This window comes from Lissotriton vulgaris, chromosome 9 (assembly GCF_964263255.1).
Source record: "Lissotriton vulgaris chromosome 9, aLisVul1.2, whole genome shotgun sequence".
In the NCBI taxonomy this organism is placed as follows: Eukaryota; Metazoa; Chordata; class Amphibia; order Caudata; family Salamandridae; genus Lissotriton; species Lissotriton vulgaris.
Window position 1 is genome coordinate 774,296,413 of NC_141697.1, and position 23,397 is coordinate 774,319,809.

The window sequence follows — 23,397 nt, forward strand, 5'->3', positions numbered from 1 at the left end:
TCGGGGTGGACGATCAACTCTTTGTTGGTTATGTGGGCACCAAGAAATGTCGGGCAGTACAAAAATGTACCATCTCTCGATGGGTTGTCCTATGCATCGAAATGCTACTCTTTCGAGAAAAAGGAACCTCTAGTAGGACTACGCGCCCACTCTACCAGGGCGAAAGCAGCCACTACTGCTTTGGGGCTCGGAGTTCCGCTGATTGACATCTGCCAGGCAGCCACGTGGGCATCCATGCACACGTTCACAACACATTACTGCATGGACAGCCAATTCCGGAGATACAGCTTTTTCTACTGTTCTGTTCTCCTGGACTTCCTGGTGTGAACTTAGTTTGCAGACCCACCACAGGGGTTGACATTGCTGGGGTATCTATTCTACGGGTAAGGAATCTTTAACTACAGTCTCTTTCAGATGAACAAGTTACTTACCTTCGGTAACAATGTATCTGTACTAAGGATAAAACTCCCTCTAGGCCCTAGTTATGTTCTCCAGTGGTCAGTCTCTTGCATGGTTCTGCGCTTCTGGCATGGAAAATCGTGTCAGAACTGAAATCAGCGTACAGGGTCGGCGTCTAAGTAGACACTGTGACATCATCCCAGCAACCACAACACTGACGACGGAAGCATAGTTGACCGCCGCCACCTACCGGCGCGCAGGGGTTCTGCTACAAAAAATTCTCCTGATCCAGTCTAACACCTGGGGGTAATTTTACAGGTAAGGAATCTATACCTACAAATGTCTCTTTCAGATACATCGTTACTGAGGGTAAGGAGACCAAAACTTTCCTAATGGTCAAATTCCTCTCCTAATGCTCATGTTACATTCTCCTCCGTAACCTGACTTTACCTATCGTTACAGCATTATCCCAGGCCCCCTCTCTTTTTGTTACTCACCCTGCTCTCCCGAAAAATCTTCCAGGGTGCTGAGACTGCTTTCTAGCTTATTGTATCATTTTGTTCCTATCCCAATAGGTAGTCGGATTGTTTGTCTTGCCATGTACTGTATCTTTCTATGTGTTCCCTATCCCTTCTACTCTCCCCCCCTTTTGTCCTGTTACCCACCCAATACTACTGTAAAGCGCTTTAATACCCTCACGGGCCTAGTTTGCGCTCTATAAAACACTAAATAAATAAATAAATAAATAACTTGTTCGTTATTGCGTTCCTGAACATAACTGGTGAACTTCAGTGGTTTTGTGAATTTGAGCCTCAAACATAACGAGCACGAATCACTTTCTATGTTCATGAATTGTATAGCACATCTTTATTTAAACACGGAATGCAAACAGTTCAGTTGACACTGACGAAGGCGGTCTCACCGAAACGCATTTGTCAACTATTTTCAGAATCAACAAAATAAATCTAAAATAAGCTTGGACTTCGTGTTTGGCTCAGAGTGCACTCTTTTGGAGAGGTTCTACGGATGGGAGAACTTGTGTTGTGGAATATATATATATATATATATATATATATATATATATATATATATATATATATATATATATATATATATATATATATATATATATATATATATATATATATATACACACAAATATATGAAGTATTTTTGTTGAATTGTAGGACCAATTTAAATAAGTGTATATTAAAATGAAATGACATATTTTGAATATTTAAAATATTTTTGATTAATATGTAGAATAAAAAACATACACATATGATTATTCAATATTTATTAAAGTGAGTTTATTATATATTTTACACTTACTTTACTATAGGGGCATTTGCTTTTTAGTTTTTAAAGTTTTTTTAAGTGGTTGTAAGCATTTTGTATGGTTACAGGATTGGTAGTGTATATGATAGAAAATAGTTTTTAGGGTTCAGGGATTGGCATTGTACAGGGGTAGTAAGGAGTTATTTAGGGTTCAGGGATTGGACATGTATGAGGGTAGTAAGGAGTTTTTAGGATTCAGGGATGGGTATAGTACCGGGGGAGCAAGGTATTTTTACAGTTCAAGGATGGGGAGTGTATTGGGGATTTAGAAGTAACACTTTCCACCTTACCTAGGAAATAAAATACTTCTGATGTTATTTACAGTGATACAAATATTTCTTCTAAAGCAAAAAATATTGGTGTTCAACTTATATTCACATTGTACAAGGGGGAGGGAGCATGCAGCTTCTCATCCCAGCACATTTCACCCCTTTACAATCTGGTATATGCAGGACACTTACTTTAAAGTTTCTGTAGATTTTCACCAACATTCATGTATATTCACATTTTACACAAAAAGAAATAATATTTGTGTTATTATTTCTTTTCACTACAGTAACCTTCCTTAGAGTTTTAGTCAGGACTAAATGAAAATTATTTTTATCTTCCCCATTGTTCTTTTCCCATTATATCTCTCTTATTGACTTTCATTGTATGTTTCTTTTTCCATTGTTTGCTTCCTTGTATGAATATTCCCATTGTATTCTCCATCTGTTTCTTATCCATTGTTTTTCCCCTTCTATTTTTACATAACTAAACTTTGGCAAGACAAAAGTTCTGGCTTTATTGCTAATTATAAATACAACCATGCACAACTATTGTTTCTATGTGTCAACACATTAAAGCCAGACCAATTGGATTTGTCAATGCGTGTTTCCATAAGTAAGTCTGTATTTCTCAGTGAAAATCAAGAAGTCTCAGTTAAGATATGAGTAACAAACTATTACTCACAGAAAAGCTTTGTGTATTGGGCCCCAGTGTGGTAGCATCAAGAAAGTCTCCTAGATAGGCATTGTTTTTATGGTTTGGCTTGGCAGCACAGTTGCTGCCAGAAAATTATGTGAGCATTACCAGAGAGGGGCTTTGGCTCAGAGCACATGTTGGAAGCCAGGAGTACGTGTTTCAATCAGGGCCGGACTGGGAACCCAAACCGGCCCGGTCAAAGTGCTCGGCCGGCAACCCCCTCCCCACGCGAAGGGGTTGGAGTTACCGCCGAGCGCTTTGCTAGGGCCAGTTTTTGGCCGATTTTGTTGCAGGGCCGATTTTGCAGCTATGCTGCAAAAAAGGCCCTGTAACAAAATCGGCCCCAAGGGGGTCAAAACCGGCCCCCACCCTTGCGGCGCACCGGGGGATTGCCAAGTGCCCGCTATGGCCAGTCCGGCCCTGGTTTCAATCTGGCAGAAGTTGTGTGCTTCCACACAAAAATTGCTTGCCCTCCATGCATCTGTGATCATTTTGTTTATTTATCCAGCTGTCTAAGCTTGACCTTTCACCGAAACACACATGACATTGGAAAACAATTAAAGGATCCCAGATAACTTATGATAACTTAGATAATTAATGTTTTCTATTGTAGCAGCACAGATGGCAAGACAACGGTCTGTAACCCACATTGATTTTTAGGTCTTGCTTCACCTGACCATTTAACCTACATCTTTATTTTTCTGCAATTATTTGCTTCCATACAACTACATATCTATTACCATAATATTTACTTGTAATGCTTCACATTACCATACGATTAAATATAACGTGGTTCTGTCGGGTGACAACACAAATAATTTGCAAATGCTATTACATGCAACAAAGAAACCTCCCTCTGTCAAGGACTCACAACAGGTTCTTACAATGAATGGAAAGAAAGCCTGTATAAAGCTTGTTGTATCTTTATATTTCTCAAAATTCATTCAGTTTCAAAACAATCTATACCAATATATACAAGTTTGAATTTCATAAAGGCCATCAGCTAGTGTGATTTTTCAGAATCCTATTTTTTTCTGTCAGTTTGTTGGGATTCTGGAAATCTAAGGCCTATAGGGAAATGTCGACGTTTCGACCCTTAGGGCGCCAATGTTTGAGGTCGCGGCGGGTCTTTCTCAAGACAGTTGTACAGCTGACTGTTTGCAGCCGATGGAAGAGCAGCCGTGAATACCAGTGAAATCCTTTTCCAATTTTATCGATTTAAGGACTTTACGCCAACCCGGTCCAGGTGACTTACACGGACTTGGAATCCAGGACTGTCATGCCCTGTATACCTGTCTTGAGAAAGACCTGCCGCAACCTCAAACATTGGCGCCCTAAGGGTCGAAGCGTCAACATTTCCCTATAGGCCTTAGAATTCCAGAATCCCAACAAACTGACAGAAACAAATAGGATTCTGAAAAATCACACTAGCTGATGGCCTTTATGAAATTCAAACTTGTATATATGTGTATAGATTGTTTTGAAACTCATTATTATTGTACATATTGCTTCTGTCACGTGATCACTATTCACTATTGTCACCTTTTGCACTTTTATCAATATACTGACAGTCATTTATGAATTGTTTTGAATGAATTTTAAGAAATATAAAGATACAAGAAGTCTTATACCGGCTTTCTTTCCATTTGTTGTAAGAACATGTTGTGAGTCCTTGTCAGAGGGAGGTTTTTTTGTTGCATGTAATAGCATTTGCAAATTATTTGTGTTGTCACCCGACAGAACCAATTTATATTTAATCATTAACTACCCAGGTTCTGAGGGACACGGGGTCAACCCCGGTTTTTTCATAAAAATCACATTACCATACAGCATTCCTTCAGACAGACCTATTGACATAGCCAATTGCCATAGGCATTTCTGTTTGAAACTTATCTTCTGGCAAAAATGTTTTATGACCACCAGTTTTAGTGCAGAGCTAAAATAATTCTGCTCTGCTGCAACTTATTGTATTCAAAACAAGGAATGTACCATGGCACAGACTTAATAGCACACAATCATTGAGGAAAGAAAATCATAAATATATCAGTAGGTCACATAAATGTCAATATTGGAGTCAGGAATAGTGATTCTGGGACGACTACACCGGAAACATAACTTCTCAGAGAAACTATTGAGCACATTTCTTTGCATTATGTTTAAACTATGTGTTTATTTTGTCCAGCAGCGTTTCTTAATTGCTTAATTTACCTGTTCTCATAAATGTTTTTGCTTTCAGTAATTGGAACGGGTGACCCGTTACTTTCCAGTGTCTGTGGCAGAATATATGCATATTTTTATTTTAGTTCAAATATTCCTCTAGACAGTGTATCACTGAAGATGTTTACATGCTTCAAGCTAGACAGGAGGTCTTTGGGTACACACCTCATGATGACACACCAATGTGTTGTAGGTTTTATTCAGTGGTTAATTTGTAAAAACATAAGTGCTGAGGTTCTCGTCAGGGGCAGCTTGCACCAGCCCATTTTTCCTGTTAGCGCTGACTAAAACAGAACAACTATTAACCATGAAAGTATGGAAATAATGTGGTATAACGGCCAGAGCTGCTAATTTCCAAGTTGGGGAACCAGATTTGAGTCTCCACGTCAGCTCAACATCCTGTGATTTTGGGAAAATCACTTAATACCTATCATAAATGAATATGCCCTTAACTGGTGCTCATAAAAAACACTGAATCAAATTAAGCACTGACTGTGCTTCAGTTAGGCGTTCACTTTACGGAAGCGGTTGGGGTGGGTTTCATGTAATTGTGTGATCAGCTTAGCATGGTTGGGACACACATAGTGAACTGGAAAGTGGATCTGAAGACAACCTGCTCTTAACCACCGGCCAAACGTTCTGTAGTCTCCGGGCTAGGCCTGACAATTAGGCACCATATATATCACTGGTTTGCTCTGAAACTAGGTGCTGATTGTGTTGAGTGGGCAGCTTGCTAAGGCAGAGCTGGTGTTTTGGAAAAAAGATGAGTTTGCATGGTGGGCAGGTTGGGCAGCTCATTTGAGTATGTTTCTAATTCCTGCATGCTTAGTTTTGGGCACATTGAAGGCACTGCATGTATGGTATGTACAACAATGAAGCCGCTCCCATTGAAGGACTTTTTTGTGAGATGCTTGCACTCACAGACTAAAACTGCACTAGCACTAGCGACACCCCACTGGGAGCGGCTACATTGTGGTGCATAGTTTATGTTGGAGGCTGCCAACTCCCAGCACCCCGTGCCTCTGGTTCCCTCACCCCAGATTTGGTCTGGACTTTCTGGTTACACTGTATGTATAGTGCGTGAATTTGTTCATAAACGGAGCTGTGGTGGTGAGCTATTCTTTGGTCTGTGGCAGCTGCATCATGGCTGAAACATCCATCTGTGTCTGGTGTGTGGTCGATATGGCTCATGATATCATGGGATAAGAGGAATTTCGTGCCATTGTCCTGTGTGGTGAATGTGTCCTGGCCTTGTGGGGGGGGGGGGGGGTGTTAGAAGCAGATGCACCTTGGTGAGCTCCATTTTTGTGTCCCAGAAGTAGGAGACCCAAAACAGACAAGAATATTCTGTGGGCCCCTCAGAACTATCTCTTTTGCTAGGACAAGGGTGACTTAAAAGACGCTGGCAGTGTTCCTCTTAGACATCACTTCCCTTGGCAGGTGATGGGCAGCACGTGAGCCAGAGAGTCACAGACTCCTAGATGCTGAGAAGTGATGTGAGATGAGACACTGAGCACAAATGAGGAAGTGTCACCAATCAGGAAGTACCAACTGCAGTGACAAGGCAGAACGCGGGCGCCTACTGGAGGATGCGTGGCTGTCAGATTCCCTACAAGGGCTCGAGATGGTCTCCGTCTGAGGATGGGGCTGGCGCTGTGATTAATAGCAAGGGGCGGCCACAGAAGCCCAAGAGCAGCCGACAACCAGCAGCGATCAGAGTCGGAATATTAATTCCCTGTTCCACCCCTTCTCCCCCCCAAGACCAACTCATGTGCGGGGAGATAACGGCGCTGACGATGCCACCTTTGTTGCTTAATGCCGGGAGTTTGGTGGCTTCATCGCAGCTGATTGAGGGCAGGAGTACCAGGGGAACGAGACGCAGGAGCTGCAGACGGCATTTCTGTCAGCCGGAAAAGGACAGTCACTGACAGTGAGGGGCCTGGGGGGTTGGTGTGTTTTCCTGCGGTTTCAATCAACCAGGAAAAAATGTTAGAGATAAGTGGCAGCGCAGGTAGAACATTCGAGGGGAGAAAACAAATAGGATATAGGGGGACAGGGGAGTCAGAAGCGAGAGAGGTAAGCGCTTCAGGAATGAATCAAAATATTTCGGTGGGAAGCCAAGACCTTTGGCGGGAGGAAGACTCTCACCTCAGTGGAAATGCGATTCGGGAAAGATGAAATGCGGGTCCCCATATTGACTAATTGTTTTTTTATGGTGGGTGCACACCCGTGATAAAGGGTGCTTTGGGGTTGGGAGGTTGGTGGAGTACTGGTTTAGGTTACATTTGTGATGACTGGTCTCAGTATGAGGGAATATCACCCCTACCGAGGTCCATGTTGTGTGTTCTTCGGGTAGGACACCTGTCACTTTGGGGCTTATAGTGTCCTTGACTCTGAAGAAATCTTAATAAAGCATTTCTGGAGTGGGGCCTGAAGCAAAGATGAGAGCTAAGCATGGATAGATGATAACGAGTGCTAATTATTTTCTGATGTGCCGGGAGCAGACGGAAAGGCCTGTGCTGTAAATGTTCATAGGAGGAGAGGGAGGCGGAATCTGATTGCAGAGAGAAAGCTCACATAAAATGAGAATAGTGCACAGGGCTGAAGATACGAACCTGTTTTTTTGTTAAAGGATCCATTCGCCTGGGTTTATGTTAGGCTCGCTTTCTGCCTAGGTCAGCATCGATAGATACCTAACACTTCCCTCTGCTCATTCCAGCAGAAAGGCAAATGGCAAAACATGGGGGCAGATTCCAAGGAATGCCAGGACAAGATTCTCGATGTGTCACTCAAGAGACCCCTTTAAGAACAATTATTTAGGATGCTCCCAAACTATGAACTATTTTTTAAAAATCCACCGAAAACAGGGATTTCAGAGACACAGTGCCCAAGCAACACTGGACCTCTGACGTATGCAACAAACAAAAAAAGTGATGGATGGAATCATTCCATTAATCTCACCCACTGGTAATTACTCAGGGGCACATCTCAATCATCATTATTTTGCACACCATGGAAGCCCAGTTTGTACCCACCCATATGCAACTCAGTCTTGACCCTGCTCCATTAGGAACAGTCCAGCCGGACTGCCATGCCAGGTCTCCCCTGAACCAGAGCACACCCAAGTAGTAGTAAAATATCTGTGTATCTAGACCGTGGTCTTTAAAACATTTACACATTGTTTCTATACAGTTTTAAGCTCTGATTGAAAAACATTTAGATCTAAAATACATTAGTTGCTTCCCAGAAAGATAAAATAGTAAAAAATCCACCCACAACACAAGTCATGTCTAAAAATTGCATATCATATAAAAAATCTCATTGCATCACATTGAGTCTTAATCCCATAGTTATTTAAATCAGGTTTTCATAAACGACACCTTAACGCTAGGAGAATTGAAACAATCACATAATAAATGTACATTAAAGCATCTCGTCCTTTGGCAGCTAGTGCAGTTTCCATCCTCATCTAACAAATCCTTCAATATTTCACCTCGGATATGTAACAGGTTTCTAACCCTTAGTCAAACTGCACTCATTGCTCTGTTCTGTAGATTTGCAAAATATTTATTCCTGCCAAGAGGCTCTCAAATACACTGTTGATTTCTTGAAAGAACAGCGCCCGAGATCCCTAACTCTTGATTCCATAAATACTCTATTGTTTGGATCCTTTTTGGATGGAAGGTGGAGTACCTCTGTATTACATTTCTTAAATTTAAGGTCCTCCCAATATGTTCTAGACGCTTCGTTACTTGCCTTGCCCATTTTAGTTCACTGCCAATTATTTATTTAAGTGTTCTATCAAGAAGGACCAGTACCATGTATGTTTTTAGAAGGTGAAAAGACTCAGAATTTGTACGTTTTCCGAAGAAAAGGAACCTCTTGGGTTTTTCATGAAGCCCTCACCCACCGACCTAGTCGGTGGCATGCTTCATCATCGGGCCCACCACAGTGACACCGAATGTGTCCCGGGTGTGCTGCGACGCCAGATGTTACTGCGGAGCTGGTATTCTTACTGAGTGTGCAGTGAAAAAAGTGAAGGAAGTGAAAGTTAAAAATGCCATACAGGAAGTCCCAGTACCCGAGGGATCAATTAACTTTAATTTCTGGGCCCCTGTTAGCGGTTAAAAGGCAAACGGATGTGGTGGAGTTAATTAGTGAACTCCTGCATCCTGTGTGGCCGACATGTTTCAGCCAGGCCTTTTGTTAAAACTGGCTTTCCTCAGGACCAATGGATATGTGAAGAAGTGCAAATTAAACTATGAAACTAAATTATAGTGATTGTGTTAAATGATAACAATGTGTCGCACGCCCTAAAGTGCGTATATGTGTTAGAGGGGGATTCCCTCTGGTATTGATAGGCTTTTACTGTTGAAGCCTTCTTGGGTCACCTGGCAGAGATAGAGACCGGTAATGCCGGTCTAGATTCTCCTTGGAACCTACGTCCTTCTGCGGTGCCCGAGGTATCGGGCACCGCAGAACAGTAAAAGCCTATCAATATTGTCGACCTAGACTTGCTTTGATGCATTTTGAAAATTCGTTATGCGGAATGTTGTATTTCGCCAACATATCTCTCTGTGCAAAATCCTCTTGATTTGGATTCAAGTGAAGTTTAAAGTCACACAATAGTATTACCAGCGTATTTACATATATATATTCCAGATTGTACTTTTTTTTTACCTATACCTTTATTGACATTTTAGACGGTTAATCAATATTACAAAAGCATATGATGGTGACAGTGGGCATCTCCAATGGTCATGTACAGGAATACATTACAATATACTCCACTTCCAAGGAAAGGAAGCACAGCATCGCAGGAGAGGGGCAGAGAGTGGAATATCTATAGCATCAGGATAAACAAATACATTATGTTGATCAACCGAAGGAGAGGGTCCAGAGTCCCAGCCTGGGGAGGATGGAATGCTTCAATTAATCTCACCCACTGGAATTTATATGGGACACATCCTAATCTATGGTAATTTTGCACACCATGTCACCCCAGCCCAAGGGGTTGCCTGTGGCAGAGTTTGATTCATGCATTACATCCATCACTTTGTTGTAGCTGCAGTTGATGCCTCAAGTGTGCCATGAATTCCCAGATGTGGGTCCTATGCTAATTCTGCTATGGGACTCGAGCTACACACTATTGATAAGCCCCAAATAGAGCAAAACCAGCCTGGGTTTCTTAGTGGCCCCTTCTGGAGTGGGCCTTGCCTGGCAGTTTGAGATGTACTATTCCCATGTGGAGCAGGTTCGATGCTGATTTGTATATGGCGGGCCTTTGTCTAGAGTGGCATGGTGGGTGACAAAAATGGACTGGAATGAAACACCAAGCGATTGTTAGGGGCTGCTGTTGATTCAAGCACTTCATCCATCAACGTGTTGTTGTTGAAGTTGGACCTTAAGTCTGTTTTGGTTGTAAGCACCTATTACCTGAAATGGACAGTCTTGACTCACGTTACTAACTACTCATTAATATCCTTTCAACGAGTGATCCCTGGGTCATGATCAGAGTCACAGGCCACTCATATTTAATCCAATACTCCTCTTTGATACATTGTATTCTGCTGCCTAATTTCATTCATCTCTCACAATGCATTGCATATTTCACCAAGATATGAGCCCTAACAACTTTGCTAACAAGTCCTTCTAGCAACGTGTTTAGAGCGGTCCTAAGCACCATGAACAGAGGAATATAATCTGTCTAAAATTTGAAATAGGCATAAAAAACTTCAAAATTCTGTTTGCAGGGGATTACACATTAAACTACCTCACATCTATCTGAAGCTGATGATACCAGTGCAGATGTGATTCGACTGAGCCTTATATATTCAAATATGTCCATAATGGATGGCATCAATTCAATTCTGCCTGAAATGGACATCACCTTAAATTCAGTCTGAAATGAATGACACAACTCCAGAATAGGCCTGAGATGGATAATAATACTTCAGATTCTTTCGAAAAAGAGAAAACTTCCTCAAAAGATAACTAAGCATATTCTGTCTGCACAGTATGTGACATTTAGTAGGAATAAAGCAGAATGGCAGACAGCTGAACATACTGTGTCTATATCTGAAAGGGCAGCCAAATGTACACCAATTATAAAAACTCCTGACGACCAGATGTTTCAAGCAAGTCTTCAACCGGGAAGCAGGATCACCACCCACAATGACCAAGAAATCCAAGACCCCTCAAACTGGCTAGGATCCAACTGTGTGCGATCCAGAATGTAAAGATTGTCCCCCACTTCTGGGTACCCATTCCCGTCCTCAAAACAAGTGATTACTATTCATGGACAGCACCTCAAACCACCCCTATTTAGTCTCAGGGTTACTTTTGACAACTCAATATTGCATTCTGATAACATTTACCCCTATCAAGTCATGGTATGTTCCACCAAGATGCATCCACTCACGCAAGGTTATATGCATGGCCAAGAAAGACTTTGAAATTGTGCTGTGTGCAGCAGATATGCAATCCCCATAAATAAATATATTAGATTCATCGAAAAAGAGGAAGGCATTCAAAATCTGCCTGATTTGGATGAACTACTTTGGAAAGGTGTCTAGTTTCGAAAACACTAGCTGGAAACTTTAAAAGGAGATCACCAGCTCAAATTCTGTTAGGTAGGAAAACTCAGCCCTAAACTCTGAGTTAGTATGGGTGTTGCGGTAGGTATGTGGAAGTAAGGCAGAGAGTTTATGAGCCCAGTTAGTTGTTGTGTGTTTTGACTTGGTTGTACCGGAAGTGGAACAAGTAGATCAAGTCCAGGTAAGGCGTGAAACGCCTGAGAAGGACACATGTTGAGCTCCTGCCAACAGCAAGGATGAGACTGCCGGATTGTGGGCCTTCTTATTTCATGAATGGTGTTTAAAGTCTGCATGTGCCTCAAGTCAGTGCCGCCTATGATGATCAGCTATTAATGTGTTATTTGTTGGCTGTCCTTTCCATCTAAGTCATGCAGTGGTCTTTGAGGAGTATGCAAATGTTAAGTGGGTAGAAGCCACTTCAGGTCATACATGGTTAGTGAGATGTGACTGAATGCTCTTTGGAAGTTGAAAATAGCAGTGACATGAAGTACTGCTTTTAGATGGACGTTGTCACTGCCAGTATGCATTTCTACTTAAAAAAGTGGAGAACTCAGCCACTAAATCTACTAGAATGGACAGGATTACATCGAGGCTGTGTCTTAGGTAAGGGGGAAATGGAAACAGTTCCTCAGAGGTTTCCCTGAAACTGATGCTGTTACAACAAAAGCTGCCTGAATTTTAGATTGCTGCCTCAAAGTTTGTTGAATGCTGAGGCATCATTTGTTCTCTGCTTTGAAGCATTCACATGTACATAATGTCATTTTGCTCCCACCCAATTTTGTCACAAAAGCAATCATTTATTTTTAATTGTGTTAGAAATGGGTTAGTGTGTAGCGCAGATTCACCTTGCTTTTCCATTGCGGAATTGCACAAACATATTTGTTCACTTTTAGCAAGATTTGTTGAAAGAAAATATCCCCTTTGATGACATCATCTCTTTGTGGATCTGAAACCAGGAATGAGGCAATCAAAAGTGATATTTTATGTCATGCCCGGAAGTTTGTTTATCAAAGAGGACTTCACCTTAAAATGATAATATTTCAGATTGTTTAAAATGAGGATACTTAAGCTTGATAGATACCACACTAGAGCAAGGTGATTTTCAGATGTATTGATGTATCAAAAAACACACTGAGGACACTACGATGTTGGGCGAGCTTGCATCTGCCCAACACGGTCTTGTGTGAGAACCGACCGATCATAGATCCGATGGTTCCGCAACCTCTTTTAAGATGCGACCACACACAGTGCGGTTGCAAACTTCGATTTCTGTATGGGAGCTTGTGCTGCAGTCTGAAACTGGCTGTAGCACATGCTCCCATAGAGAAATGGGACTTTCTGTGAGTCACTGTACAACGTGGCTGGAACCTCACGGTGCGTGCCACACCGTTCAGAGATTTACAGGGAGGCACCATAAGTGCCCCCCAACCGAAGGCCACTGAAGGATGGGGCCCCTGCTAGGGGCCCCCTAAGTCGCTTTCCAACAAGCAATCCATATCAGTAAGCCCGACATGGAAAACCAGTCTGAAACCGACATCATAATCCCGAAGGCGTAAATGCCATCCTAAAGGGATTATGAGCAGCCTCCAACTGGACAATGGGCTCCTTCAGCCCTTCGGAAGCCAGCCGGAATGACCGGCCAGTTTAAACTCTGACCGTCTTCTTTGTAATAAGTCAGTTGTATTTAAACCAAGGATGTCGGTTGGAAAGCCTGCTACCTGCGGTCAGAGGCTTTCTGACCAGCATCTTAATCGGCCCCTATATGTTCATATATTTGGAAAAATAAGGTATACGTTCTTTCATTATCAAATTGTCTCACATTCTGGGATCATAGAAACTTGTAAAAATATTTAATGCATTTCGGGGAAATTAAGGTTCTTCTTTTGAATGAGAGTAGTAGAAATCTGGATTCGGGGTTTGTAAAATCTCTAATTAATATGAGAAATGTTGCAAAAAGTCACAAAATTTAGCAAATGTTCTCTGGCTGGTGTTGTGGCTAAAAATTGAACACAAAGGCTTGTTTTGCGTTCCAAAACCACATGAGTGACAGGCAGAAGTGTGGTTGGCGGAAATTATAGGCCTTATTTATAGGTTGGGAGATGGGATACTCTTTCAAAATTTGACAGATTTCCCATCTGCCATAAAACAAGTGGCACAGGCTGTAATGCACCTGTAATATGGTCGACAAGACATCTGTGTCATTTGTGACAGAGTATCTCATTCACCAAACTCTAAAAAAGCCCCAGTGTCTTTTTTTAGATACATTCTGCTTGACCCAGCCTCCCAAATGCAAAACAATTACAACATTTTATACCTGCAAATTATCATACAATATTGTGAAATGTGCATAGTGTATGAATTTAAGGAGATTTCAATAGCAGAACAAAAAATGTCCCAGTCTTGTTCAGTTTTAGACTTTTAACCTATCCTTAATTTTGTATTGGGGTAGAGATAACATGAAACTGTGGAGATGAGGTAGAAGGCTTAATTTCGAGTTTTTTTTGTATCAGGCCCTGGGGTCTCCACTCTCCAGCAATTACAAAAAGAAACACTTAGTGAGAAAAAGAATGCAAAATATATGATAAATCCCAAAGCAAGAGCTATGCTGAAAAAATGTGAGAACGAGTAAAGACTCATTCAAAGAAGTGGAATATAAATGCCTGTAACCTCTAGTCCCAATCAGGGACTTTGAAGGAACATCAGGGCACAGAGAAAGAACGAGAAAGAACATTATGCAAAGTGGATGTAGAGGAACGCAACGTTGTGTTTTTGAAAACCAGCCAGATCTTCTTGGCAAACATATCGGATAAATTCTGCTCTGAGCAGCAGTACTAGCCAGATAAATGGGTCAAGAATTCAGCACTATTCCAACACTTCCCGGTCTGATCTAATTCGACTTCCCTCATACTTTATTTGGTTACATTACATTTCTCATCCTAAATGTATTCGTAAATAGCTGTTTCTGCTTTTTTCTTTTAAAGGCTAAGGAAAGCTGTTGTTTCTGAGGTCATGATCTGGGTGTTTAAAATGCATTCGCGCTTCAGGTGTTAAATATCTCTTTCGACAGGAGAAATTAATGTTGATGTATTTTGCAGTTAGAGCCAGAGGGCATCTGTAGGACTTTGAGACATAACAAAATCGCAGCCACATACAATCCAAGACATACAAAGCCGCACATCTAACGATGCAGAAGTTGTCATAGATATCGACTGATAGGGTGTGTGCAGTTTTCCCTGATAAAAGCCTTTTCCTATTAGCCACCTTTACACGCTCGCCCTATCTCGCTGATTTGTTTGGCAATCTGCCGAGTTGAGGATGACGGCATTGGTCCGTAAAAAATGTGCCCATCTTTAAAATGAGAATTTATTTGACATCGACATTGCATTTGCTAGTTTTTTTACGAACCACAAAAGCAAACTACTCTATTCTTCTGCCATTTCTTAACTATAAATAGAATTCTTGGCAAAAAAAAATTGCTGCAACGTTGATGTTTTTTTAATTGGATCAGTTGCTTCAGTCTTTTCAAAATATCAGGGGACTCTGAACAGAAAAATTGCACCTGAAAGTGTACCTGGTACAAGTTCATCAATATAAGTTTGGATACTACCTGCTGAATAACAGTAATGCGGGTATGTTACGTGTTAAGGTGGAATTTGCATTGTGTATATTTCCACAGTCTTTTCCGTGCTGACTACACCTTGGTGTCAGTGAGTAAGTCTACTGCACAATGCCAGATTCTCAACTCCATCTTTTAATGTGCGGAGTAGCTTTAGGTGACAACTGACATAACAACACAAATGCTTGAAGAAATTTACCTTTGTACTCCGAAAAGGCTGCAATATATATGTTATTGATGATGCTAACTACTATCTACCCTTATTAACATTCATCAAAGCTAAACGAGCTCTGATTACAAGCGTATCTACCAAGTGACAAAGGATCAGTAGGTTCTCAGTGGCGATGCTTCTTCTGTTCTTCCACTGGTAGATGTATTTTTCTAGCAGCCATTTAGGTCTTTCACTTCAGGCCATATAGCGTTTAGGTGGATGCTCCTGCCAGGGTGATGGCAATGCTGCCGCCTTCTAGGTCAGTCTTAACACTAAACTGAAATGATCCAGGATCTTGAAGGTGAAGCTACAGGTAACGTACAAATCAGGTATTACACATAAGAGATCTTTCCAATGTCACACAACAGTGCACACGTTCTTCATACTGAGTAGCTATCCCTCTTTTTATGTGATCCTATGGACTTTGTACCTTAGAGCTATGTCCCACTTCAAAAAGAGAGCATACACTTGAGAATTTAGGGAACATCTTTGTCTCTCACTGTTGGCAGCTCTTACAGGGTCAAACAGTTAGACGGCAGGCTTATCAGGTTATAGCAGTTATTAAAGAAAGCAAAGTTATCTCTCCTGCTATGGCTCCTGAGATAAATGTTTTCGAGACCAAGGATTCCACACAGGTCTCACAGGCCCCGGGGTGTAGCCACTGATATGTTTTTCAAACCATCCAGTTCTCACATTCTCATAAATGTAGACAGCCGAGCATTACATCAGCTGACAGGTTTTACAGGATTAGACCTGTGAGACAAGGTGTGACTCCATTGAGAAACCTCCAAGCAATTTACACTCGTTTTTTTAAACACTAAAATGATGCAGTTATGACTGAGTCACGTGACATGGCTGTTCATTATGTTTGCGTGGGAGTGGACAGGGACTAATGCAAAATGCATTGCTGTTACATAAACGTGATATTATGGATTGGTTTTTACATGTATCCACAAAAAATTACAAAAAGAATAGACGCTATAAAGCCCGCTTGCAGTCTTAGCTTGCGTATGCATACAATAACGCAACCCCAGGTGTGTGTCACTGGATTTCATCACCACGTCCCAGGTGCGTAGTAAGAGGCTTTGTTGTGTTAGCAAATGAGAAGGTGTCAAAATGTGTCATTTCTTTCGGTGGATTGTCCAGGATTGCTGTTTCCCATTTGTGTTTTCTTCTAACAGCCACGCAGCAATGGTGATAAAACGCATTCCTAAATCAAGGCGCGACAGGATAATATTCTACATAATAGGCAGTGTGGTCCTAATAAAACGGAATACAATCTGTTTCAATACATAAACATAAACGTGCATGCCTGTGTTTTAAAGGGAAATTCTTGGAAAGTTTATTTTTAACTTGAAAGAAAAATACTTTGTGGTGAACTGTAAATCACCCCGAAGGGAATGCAGAAAGAGGAAGCAATGTCCAGTCAAGGGCGAGGAGCACACTGTCCCTACACACTGCCGCTGTATTTTTTTCCCATCCACTTGTATTGCTGTTTTCATCATATGCTTGACCCATACCGGTAACTGACCCACAGATTGACTTTGGCTGATTTGCTGTTGTCGTCCTCGGGCTATTTTCTCTTCGCTTCTTACACGTTTTTTTTCCTTTACATCCCTTAACTTTGAATTTTTTTTACCATTTCCTAACATTGTTTGTTTTCTTACGGATTCATATTGAATTTTTTTTCATATATTAGCACTAATTCTACCGAAATACCCAAATGAACTGTTTTGCCATCAGTCTACATGCTCGTTCACTACCAAAGACATACCTCATATTCTTTCTTTTAGTTATACTTTGGTATTCTTCCCATTGATTTGCTTGGGTGCACCAGTTGTCCCGTAGATTCTATAATTTTGTTGTGCTTACATTTTAAGTGTATGCATTGTTGTCCCTTCAGATTTAAATTGGTGTTGAACTCCTCTCATCTCCCACATCCTTGGCGCTGTAGTTTATTTTTCACTTTTGCTTATTCCCTTGTTTTAAACTCGTTATTTTTCTGCAGCCCTGCTTTTGTGCTGTAGCCTAGACTTGCATGGACGTTTCCCCATTAAAGATTTGCAATGTTTTGTCTATGACATGCATGGACTATTTTTCCTGCTAGACTTAAACTGACATGTTTTGGATAGAACTACATAAGATGTTTTCTCATACTTTTGATATTAGTTTTTTCCCGATTCCCTAATTTCCGTCTTTTTCCCATTTTAGTGTTTTAGTTATGTTTCTCATAGCTTGTATTGATACATGTTCCATCTTTGATTATTCTTCCTCCCATGGATCTACGTTTTTGCATATGCTTGTATTGGATGTTTTCACCCATCTTCAGAGGTTTTTCATGACAGATTTTGCATTTATGTATTTCAAAAGCTTTGCATTGGATGCTTTTCACACTGATTTGCATTGGCGTTTTTATTAAACATAATCACCTTTTATTATCTCAGACTTATATTGGCCATTTTAGGCCATACAGTTACAGGGAAAGTTTTCTTTATGAATTTGGGCTGTAATTCTTAGCCCACGAAATACCTATTGAGTGGTTGTCACATTTTTGGGCTGCATGCCAAAAATGGAAAGAAAAATGTGTTCAGTTCTCAAGCTTGGGTTAAATGTGGACAAACCCACCCACCGTATTCATTTTTATTTATTTTGTTGTATTAATCTTTTTGGAGATCTGTTTATTGTTATTTGGAATTTTTCTCATATTTTGCTACAATCTTGCCTCGTATTCACAATACTCTGTTGAACCACAGCACCCACTATGTTTCACCACAACACATGTGTGCTGAAGTGGTATATAAATACCCCACCCAGGCACCTCACATTATCTGTTGTCTAGTTTAAAAACCTCACAAAACTTGGGCCACGTGATGCAAAAGGGTACAAGCTTTTTAGTGAGAATCTATCTAAAATGGAGGCAATTCCACACTCCATTTTGTAACTGCATAGCGACCACAGAAAATGTTGTAAGCCAGAGGCAAGGCATGCGCCAAAGGAAAATGAGGCCTCCTCACAACTCTTTCTGACCCGTCACGTCATTCTATATCCACACAGAATTCTGTAATTGACATTCAGTGGAGGGGTTTTCGCCCTCAGCTATGCGGAGTGTATAAATACCATGAAACAGTAGAATCTCTTGGCTACAGCTGTGGGGACTATGCAATTTACATCACGTTGACTCACTCCGGCCTGCGGGGATTGTATATTTAACATGAAACAGGCGATTCTCTCGCCACAATCTTTGGAAAGTGTGTATTTAATAGAGTGCTTCACTATGTGCCATTGGCATTGTACATGTAAAGAATGGTTGATTTCTTCACTTCCAACTATGATGTCTCTCTATTTACTGTGATGTTGATTCTCACTGCGAGCAGCGGGTATTGCACAATTAATGCAAGTTTGATTCCCTTACATGGACCACTGGGGATTGTTATTTACCAGGGAGTGAATTATCTCTGAGTTGTGGGCATTGTATGTTTGTTTTCCATTTATTTGAAGAAAAAAAAGCATTTTGCCTGCCTTCTGTAACCCGCTCAGGGGTTTGAGGGGTCGGCGAATGTTTTTTTTTCTAATGAAACCAAACTTTCTTTTAATTTTTTTCCGTTTCCGACATCCCTCCAAATTCTCTCTGTCTGGTGGGATGTCTGTCACAAGTTAAGAGCTTTAAATTGTGGCAACTGGTCCTTTTTTCTCCGTGCGTTTTTATGACACGTGTTTCTTTTCTTTCTTTTTTTTGTTTTCTTCCCCCCTCAAGGTCCTGCTCATCTGACGTTAAACAGCCAAGGTACGGGTTTCTTTCTTTTAAGCTTTGATTTTCCTGTTCCCTTCTCCTTTGCACCTGCTGATCCCACCCACCTTCCTTTGGTTTCCCGCCTCACGCCTTCCTTCTGTCTCGCATTCACTGGTTTCAAACATTCCCTTGATATGTGCTGAGTATACCTGCTTCGTGCTTTTTGCTTTCTTTTTTTTGTTGCTTTGTTCTGAGAATGAAAAAGTTGAATGCATGTCCTGACAAAGAAAGAAAGAGCTCTGGTTGCTTCTGGGATTTGTGGTGGGGACAGGAATGACGGATATTGGAAACCAGTAACCTTGGGGTATTGTGTGAGCAGAATTGTGCCTCAGGTTACTTCTTAATCACTAAGATCTCAGACAGCAGTACTATCTCTCAGGTTACATAGTTCTCTAAGGCTATTGCCTCAATCAGTGGAGCTATCCCTCTGGGTCAGTTACCAAAACGTATAGGCCGAAGACAGCAGAGCTTTGCCTCAGGATAAACAGGTCATGGGGGCTCATAAACATCAGAGATATCCCTCAGGTTACAGGTTATAAACAATGTACTAGTGAAGACAGCAGAGCAGTCCCTCTGGGTAAATGGATATGTCAGGGCCAGAAGAGCAATACATTGATATATTAGATATGTTCAGACAGTACAGTGCTGTACATTTTCAATAGAAAAACAGAATGACAATGGATCCATCAGTGGAGTTGGTCACAAAGGCAGGCCCTATACACCCTATTAAATATGTAGAGACTTCAGAACGTCCCTGGCTTTGGAGAGACCCTTTTCAAGTAGGATTTGCTTCAAATGTCTTTCTCATGTGCCAGATGTAGTCGAGCTCCATCAGGACAAAAACTAGCAGGATTATACCAAATGCTCCAGCTGGACTGGGACCCACCACACGCTATGGTAGACTTTAATTGGTGGCAGCCACCGTCCTGGCAAACAAGACTGATCCCAACCTGCCTCTAAACACCCTACAGTCATCTGCCCTCTTCTTCAATCTTCCTACAAGCATCAGACTTTTTTGACTCCAGAAGCCTTACCTGTGACTTAAGTAGGTAACGAGGCATCTCCCAGCCGTCTTTCTCCTTAGAATCCCTTCCACTTTTGGTTTTGACATAGAGCAAGGGTTCAAGGAAATAAAACAATTGAGACATCTTTATGAAAGATTCCACTTAACAGAAGGGGGCCAAGTGGCTGGGTGAAAACATGCAAGCCATTGCCAGAGGGCCCAGTGGTGACTGGAATCCGCCTGTGGGAAGCCCCCATTACCCAGCTGGAACCCCAGCACATCTTTGCCAGCCTTTGGGAGGCATGGGACTTGCACTGGGGCATTCTCACCATATTAGGCCCTGCCCCCTCTCCACCCAGAATCAAGTTATATATCTTATTCGTATTATAGAGTCTTTTTTTGCTGATCTTCCTTTGGATGGCATGCTTCATTGGGAGCTACACTCTAACTTATCGAGACCCTAGAGGATGTGGCTTAACGGCTGGAGCTGTCGACCTCGAATCTAGGGAAATGGGTTTGGGTCTCGGCAGGGACGCTAAACATCCTGTGATTCCGGGAAAATCACATCATCTCTCTTTGCCTAACAAAATAAATCTGTTCATCTGTAACACTTGGTGCTCATGGAAAACGCTCTAATACCTTCGGTCAAGTAAGCGCTATATAAAACTCAAAAAAATACATATCTACTGTGGGAACGTCCTTGGCGACCTCTTAGGGGCCCGGGAAAAGGTCCTCAGAGACAGGGGCATAACCCAGGCCCCTGCTGCGCAATGTGTCCTCCATCTTTTCGGGCCCCCATTGAGTCTAATTTATTTATTTATTCATTTAAGTATTTATATAGCGCAAGATATACCCAAAGGCGTCAAGGCGCTTGAGGAATCTACATCTGGTGAACATTGACTGTCATCGGCTCGGACCATCTCCAGGTTACAGAGTAAAGAGCCAGGTCTTTAGGCCTCTCCTAAAAGATAGCAAATCAGGGGCATTTCTCAGATCAAATGGTAACTTGTTCCCCCATCTAGTGAAAATGCTAAAAAAGCTTTTTCCGCCCCATCTCTGAAGATGAAACGTGGGTTCCTCCATTAGCTTCAATGAGGTGGAACGCAAGATTCGACAGGGGGTATACCATTTAAAACGCTTCCTCACATAACAAGGTCCAGAGCCTTTTAAAGACTTAAAGGCAATACACAAGGCCTTGAACATTATGTGCTTTTCCATGGGTAACCAGTGTAAAGTTTTGAGAGCATGTTTTGCTGATGTGAATTTGGTTAATCCAAACAGCAGTCTGGCTGCAGAGTTCTGAAGTACCTGAAACTTAACCAACACAGATTTGTTTACTCCTACCGAAAGCCCATTACAATAGTCAAGTTTTGATAGGACTAAGGCTGACATTACTGTTTTTTGTAAATTTCCTGGAATAAAAGGGCGCACTTTCCTTAAAATGTTCAGGATGAAAAAAATAGAAGAAGTAAGCCTCTTTATGTGCAGGGAGAAGGAGAGAGTGTAGTCCATTATAACTCTGAGATTTTTGACTTTGGTCGCTGGAGAGGGAGCCGCTCCCAGTTCTGAAGGCCACCAATCCGCAGACCAAAATGTTGTGTCTTTACCAAAAAGTACCACCTCCGTTTTATTTGAATTTAATTTGAGGCAGTTTTTGGCCATCCATTCACTGACACTTCTCATGCAACCCTTACAATTTAATGCTGTGTCCTGCTTATTACTTGAGATTGTAATGATTATCTGTGTGTCATCTGAATATGACACCAATTCGAACCCAAGCTTTTTTATCAAACAAGCCATAATGCCTATAATTATCCGTGTGATTTAAGAGAATCAGGGCCCCCACTTCATTCTAAAAGAACCCTCCAAAAGTGTGTGTTAGAACACAGCTTGGAAGCCCCTATCTGTGGAAAGACACACAGTATATGGGTGGACTTTTTCCCCACTGCACATAGAGTGGGAATATGTTTTGTTCCCCTATTTGCCAGGTCTTGTCCACCTGGCCTATGAAACCACTTCCTGCCTAGTCAGGCAGTGATGGTTGCTAATGAAGGACAAGGCGTTTTTCAGCAGTGAAGTACGGCTGTTGTAGGAGAAGAGGGGGCGGGTACCTGCCACCAGAGCTGCTCTGGCCACCTGGGCACTCAGGTACTTGCCTCTAGGCTGCTGGGTGGGGAGCTGCTTTTAGTCATGTAAGCTCTAAAATTGTTTAGCTAATATATTTAAAAAAAATACTCACACACAGGAAGGAATGTGGGGCTGGCTTGAACAATTTTGAATTGTTGGATTTTGGTTCCCTTTCTGGCACTTACCTACCCTGATTCTATTGCTTTGGCATGCACCAGCATTGCATGGCAGGACGTATGCGGGCAGGGTCGGATTGGTAAGGGGCACTAGGGCAACTGGCGAGAGGCTAGTATCGGAGTTGCAGCTGTGGGCTGCATTTCTGTATTTCTGGGCAGCATGGTGGTCAATTTAGGCTCTGTCTGCACCATTCGAATCTGCCAGCGGCTCAGTGGGGGCCTCTATTGCCTCCATTTCACCAACAGAGTGGAAGCTTCATTCCAGGTCACTCCCTGGGCCGGCCAATTAATGTTTGCCGATTGGGCAGGGGGGCTGAGCAGAAGTGGCTTCATTTAAATTCAGGTGTGGTCCGTCATTGTGAACTAATGCACCAAGAGTCCTGGCAACATTTCATTTTTAAAATTTTAGAAACCTCTCCTCTTCTTTTTCTATTAACACTGAAGCAATGTTTTGTAAAAAGGTGCAATCCACGAACGCGGGCCTCTATTTTTTAGGATGCCTCGACCTATTTTGCATCCCAATCCAACCCTGTAGGTAGGTATTTGTAAATTGCTTTACTTCTCGGTGCACTTCTTATCTGAAAAACTAGCAGCGAGCCTTTCATCTACTGTTTTACATCTTTTATGGGGCTCGGTACTTCACAGCACCATTCCCTTCCTCTTGCCCCTCACCTGAGGAGTTTGCTCAAAACAGTAGCAGCAAATACTCCTCTGAGAGGTGTTTTCATGTCATAAAACAGTATTTGAGTCTGAGCCTACGTCTGAAGCTCTGATGGAGAGACTTTGTGAATGAAGTGCATTGTTCCCAACTCCTGCAGCTTTAAAAGTGTTTCTTTATTTGGGTATTCATGCAGGTGTATTATATAGTGCCGACATGCTGCCTTTTGGTTAACTTTGGAGCATTTTTCATGCACTGATGAAATACAAACAGTCCCAGTCGTAACCTTAGTGAGATTTCGGC

General features: G+C 41.8%; 1 protein-coding gene across 1 annotated transcript in view; it reads left to right on the forward strand.

The window, feature by feature from the left end:
* Window positions 1-23,397, forward strand: part of LOC147692232 (neurexin-2-like) — a 1,848,214-nt gene that overhangs the window by 776,065 nt on the left and 1,048,752 nt on the right. Inside the window, exon 5 of the mRNA XM_086939513.1 lies at window positions 19,095-19,124. Within this exon, the coding sequence (XP_086795639.1) occupies window positions 19,095-19,124 (30 nt within the window). The remainder of the gene's footprint in view (window positions 1-19,094; window positions 19,125-23,397) is intronic.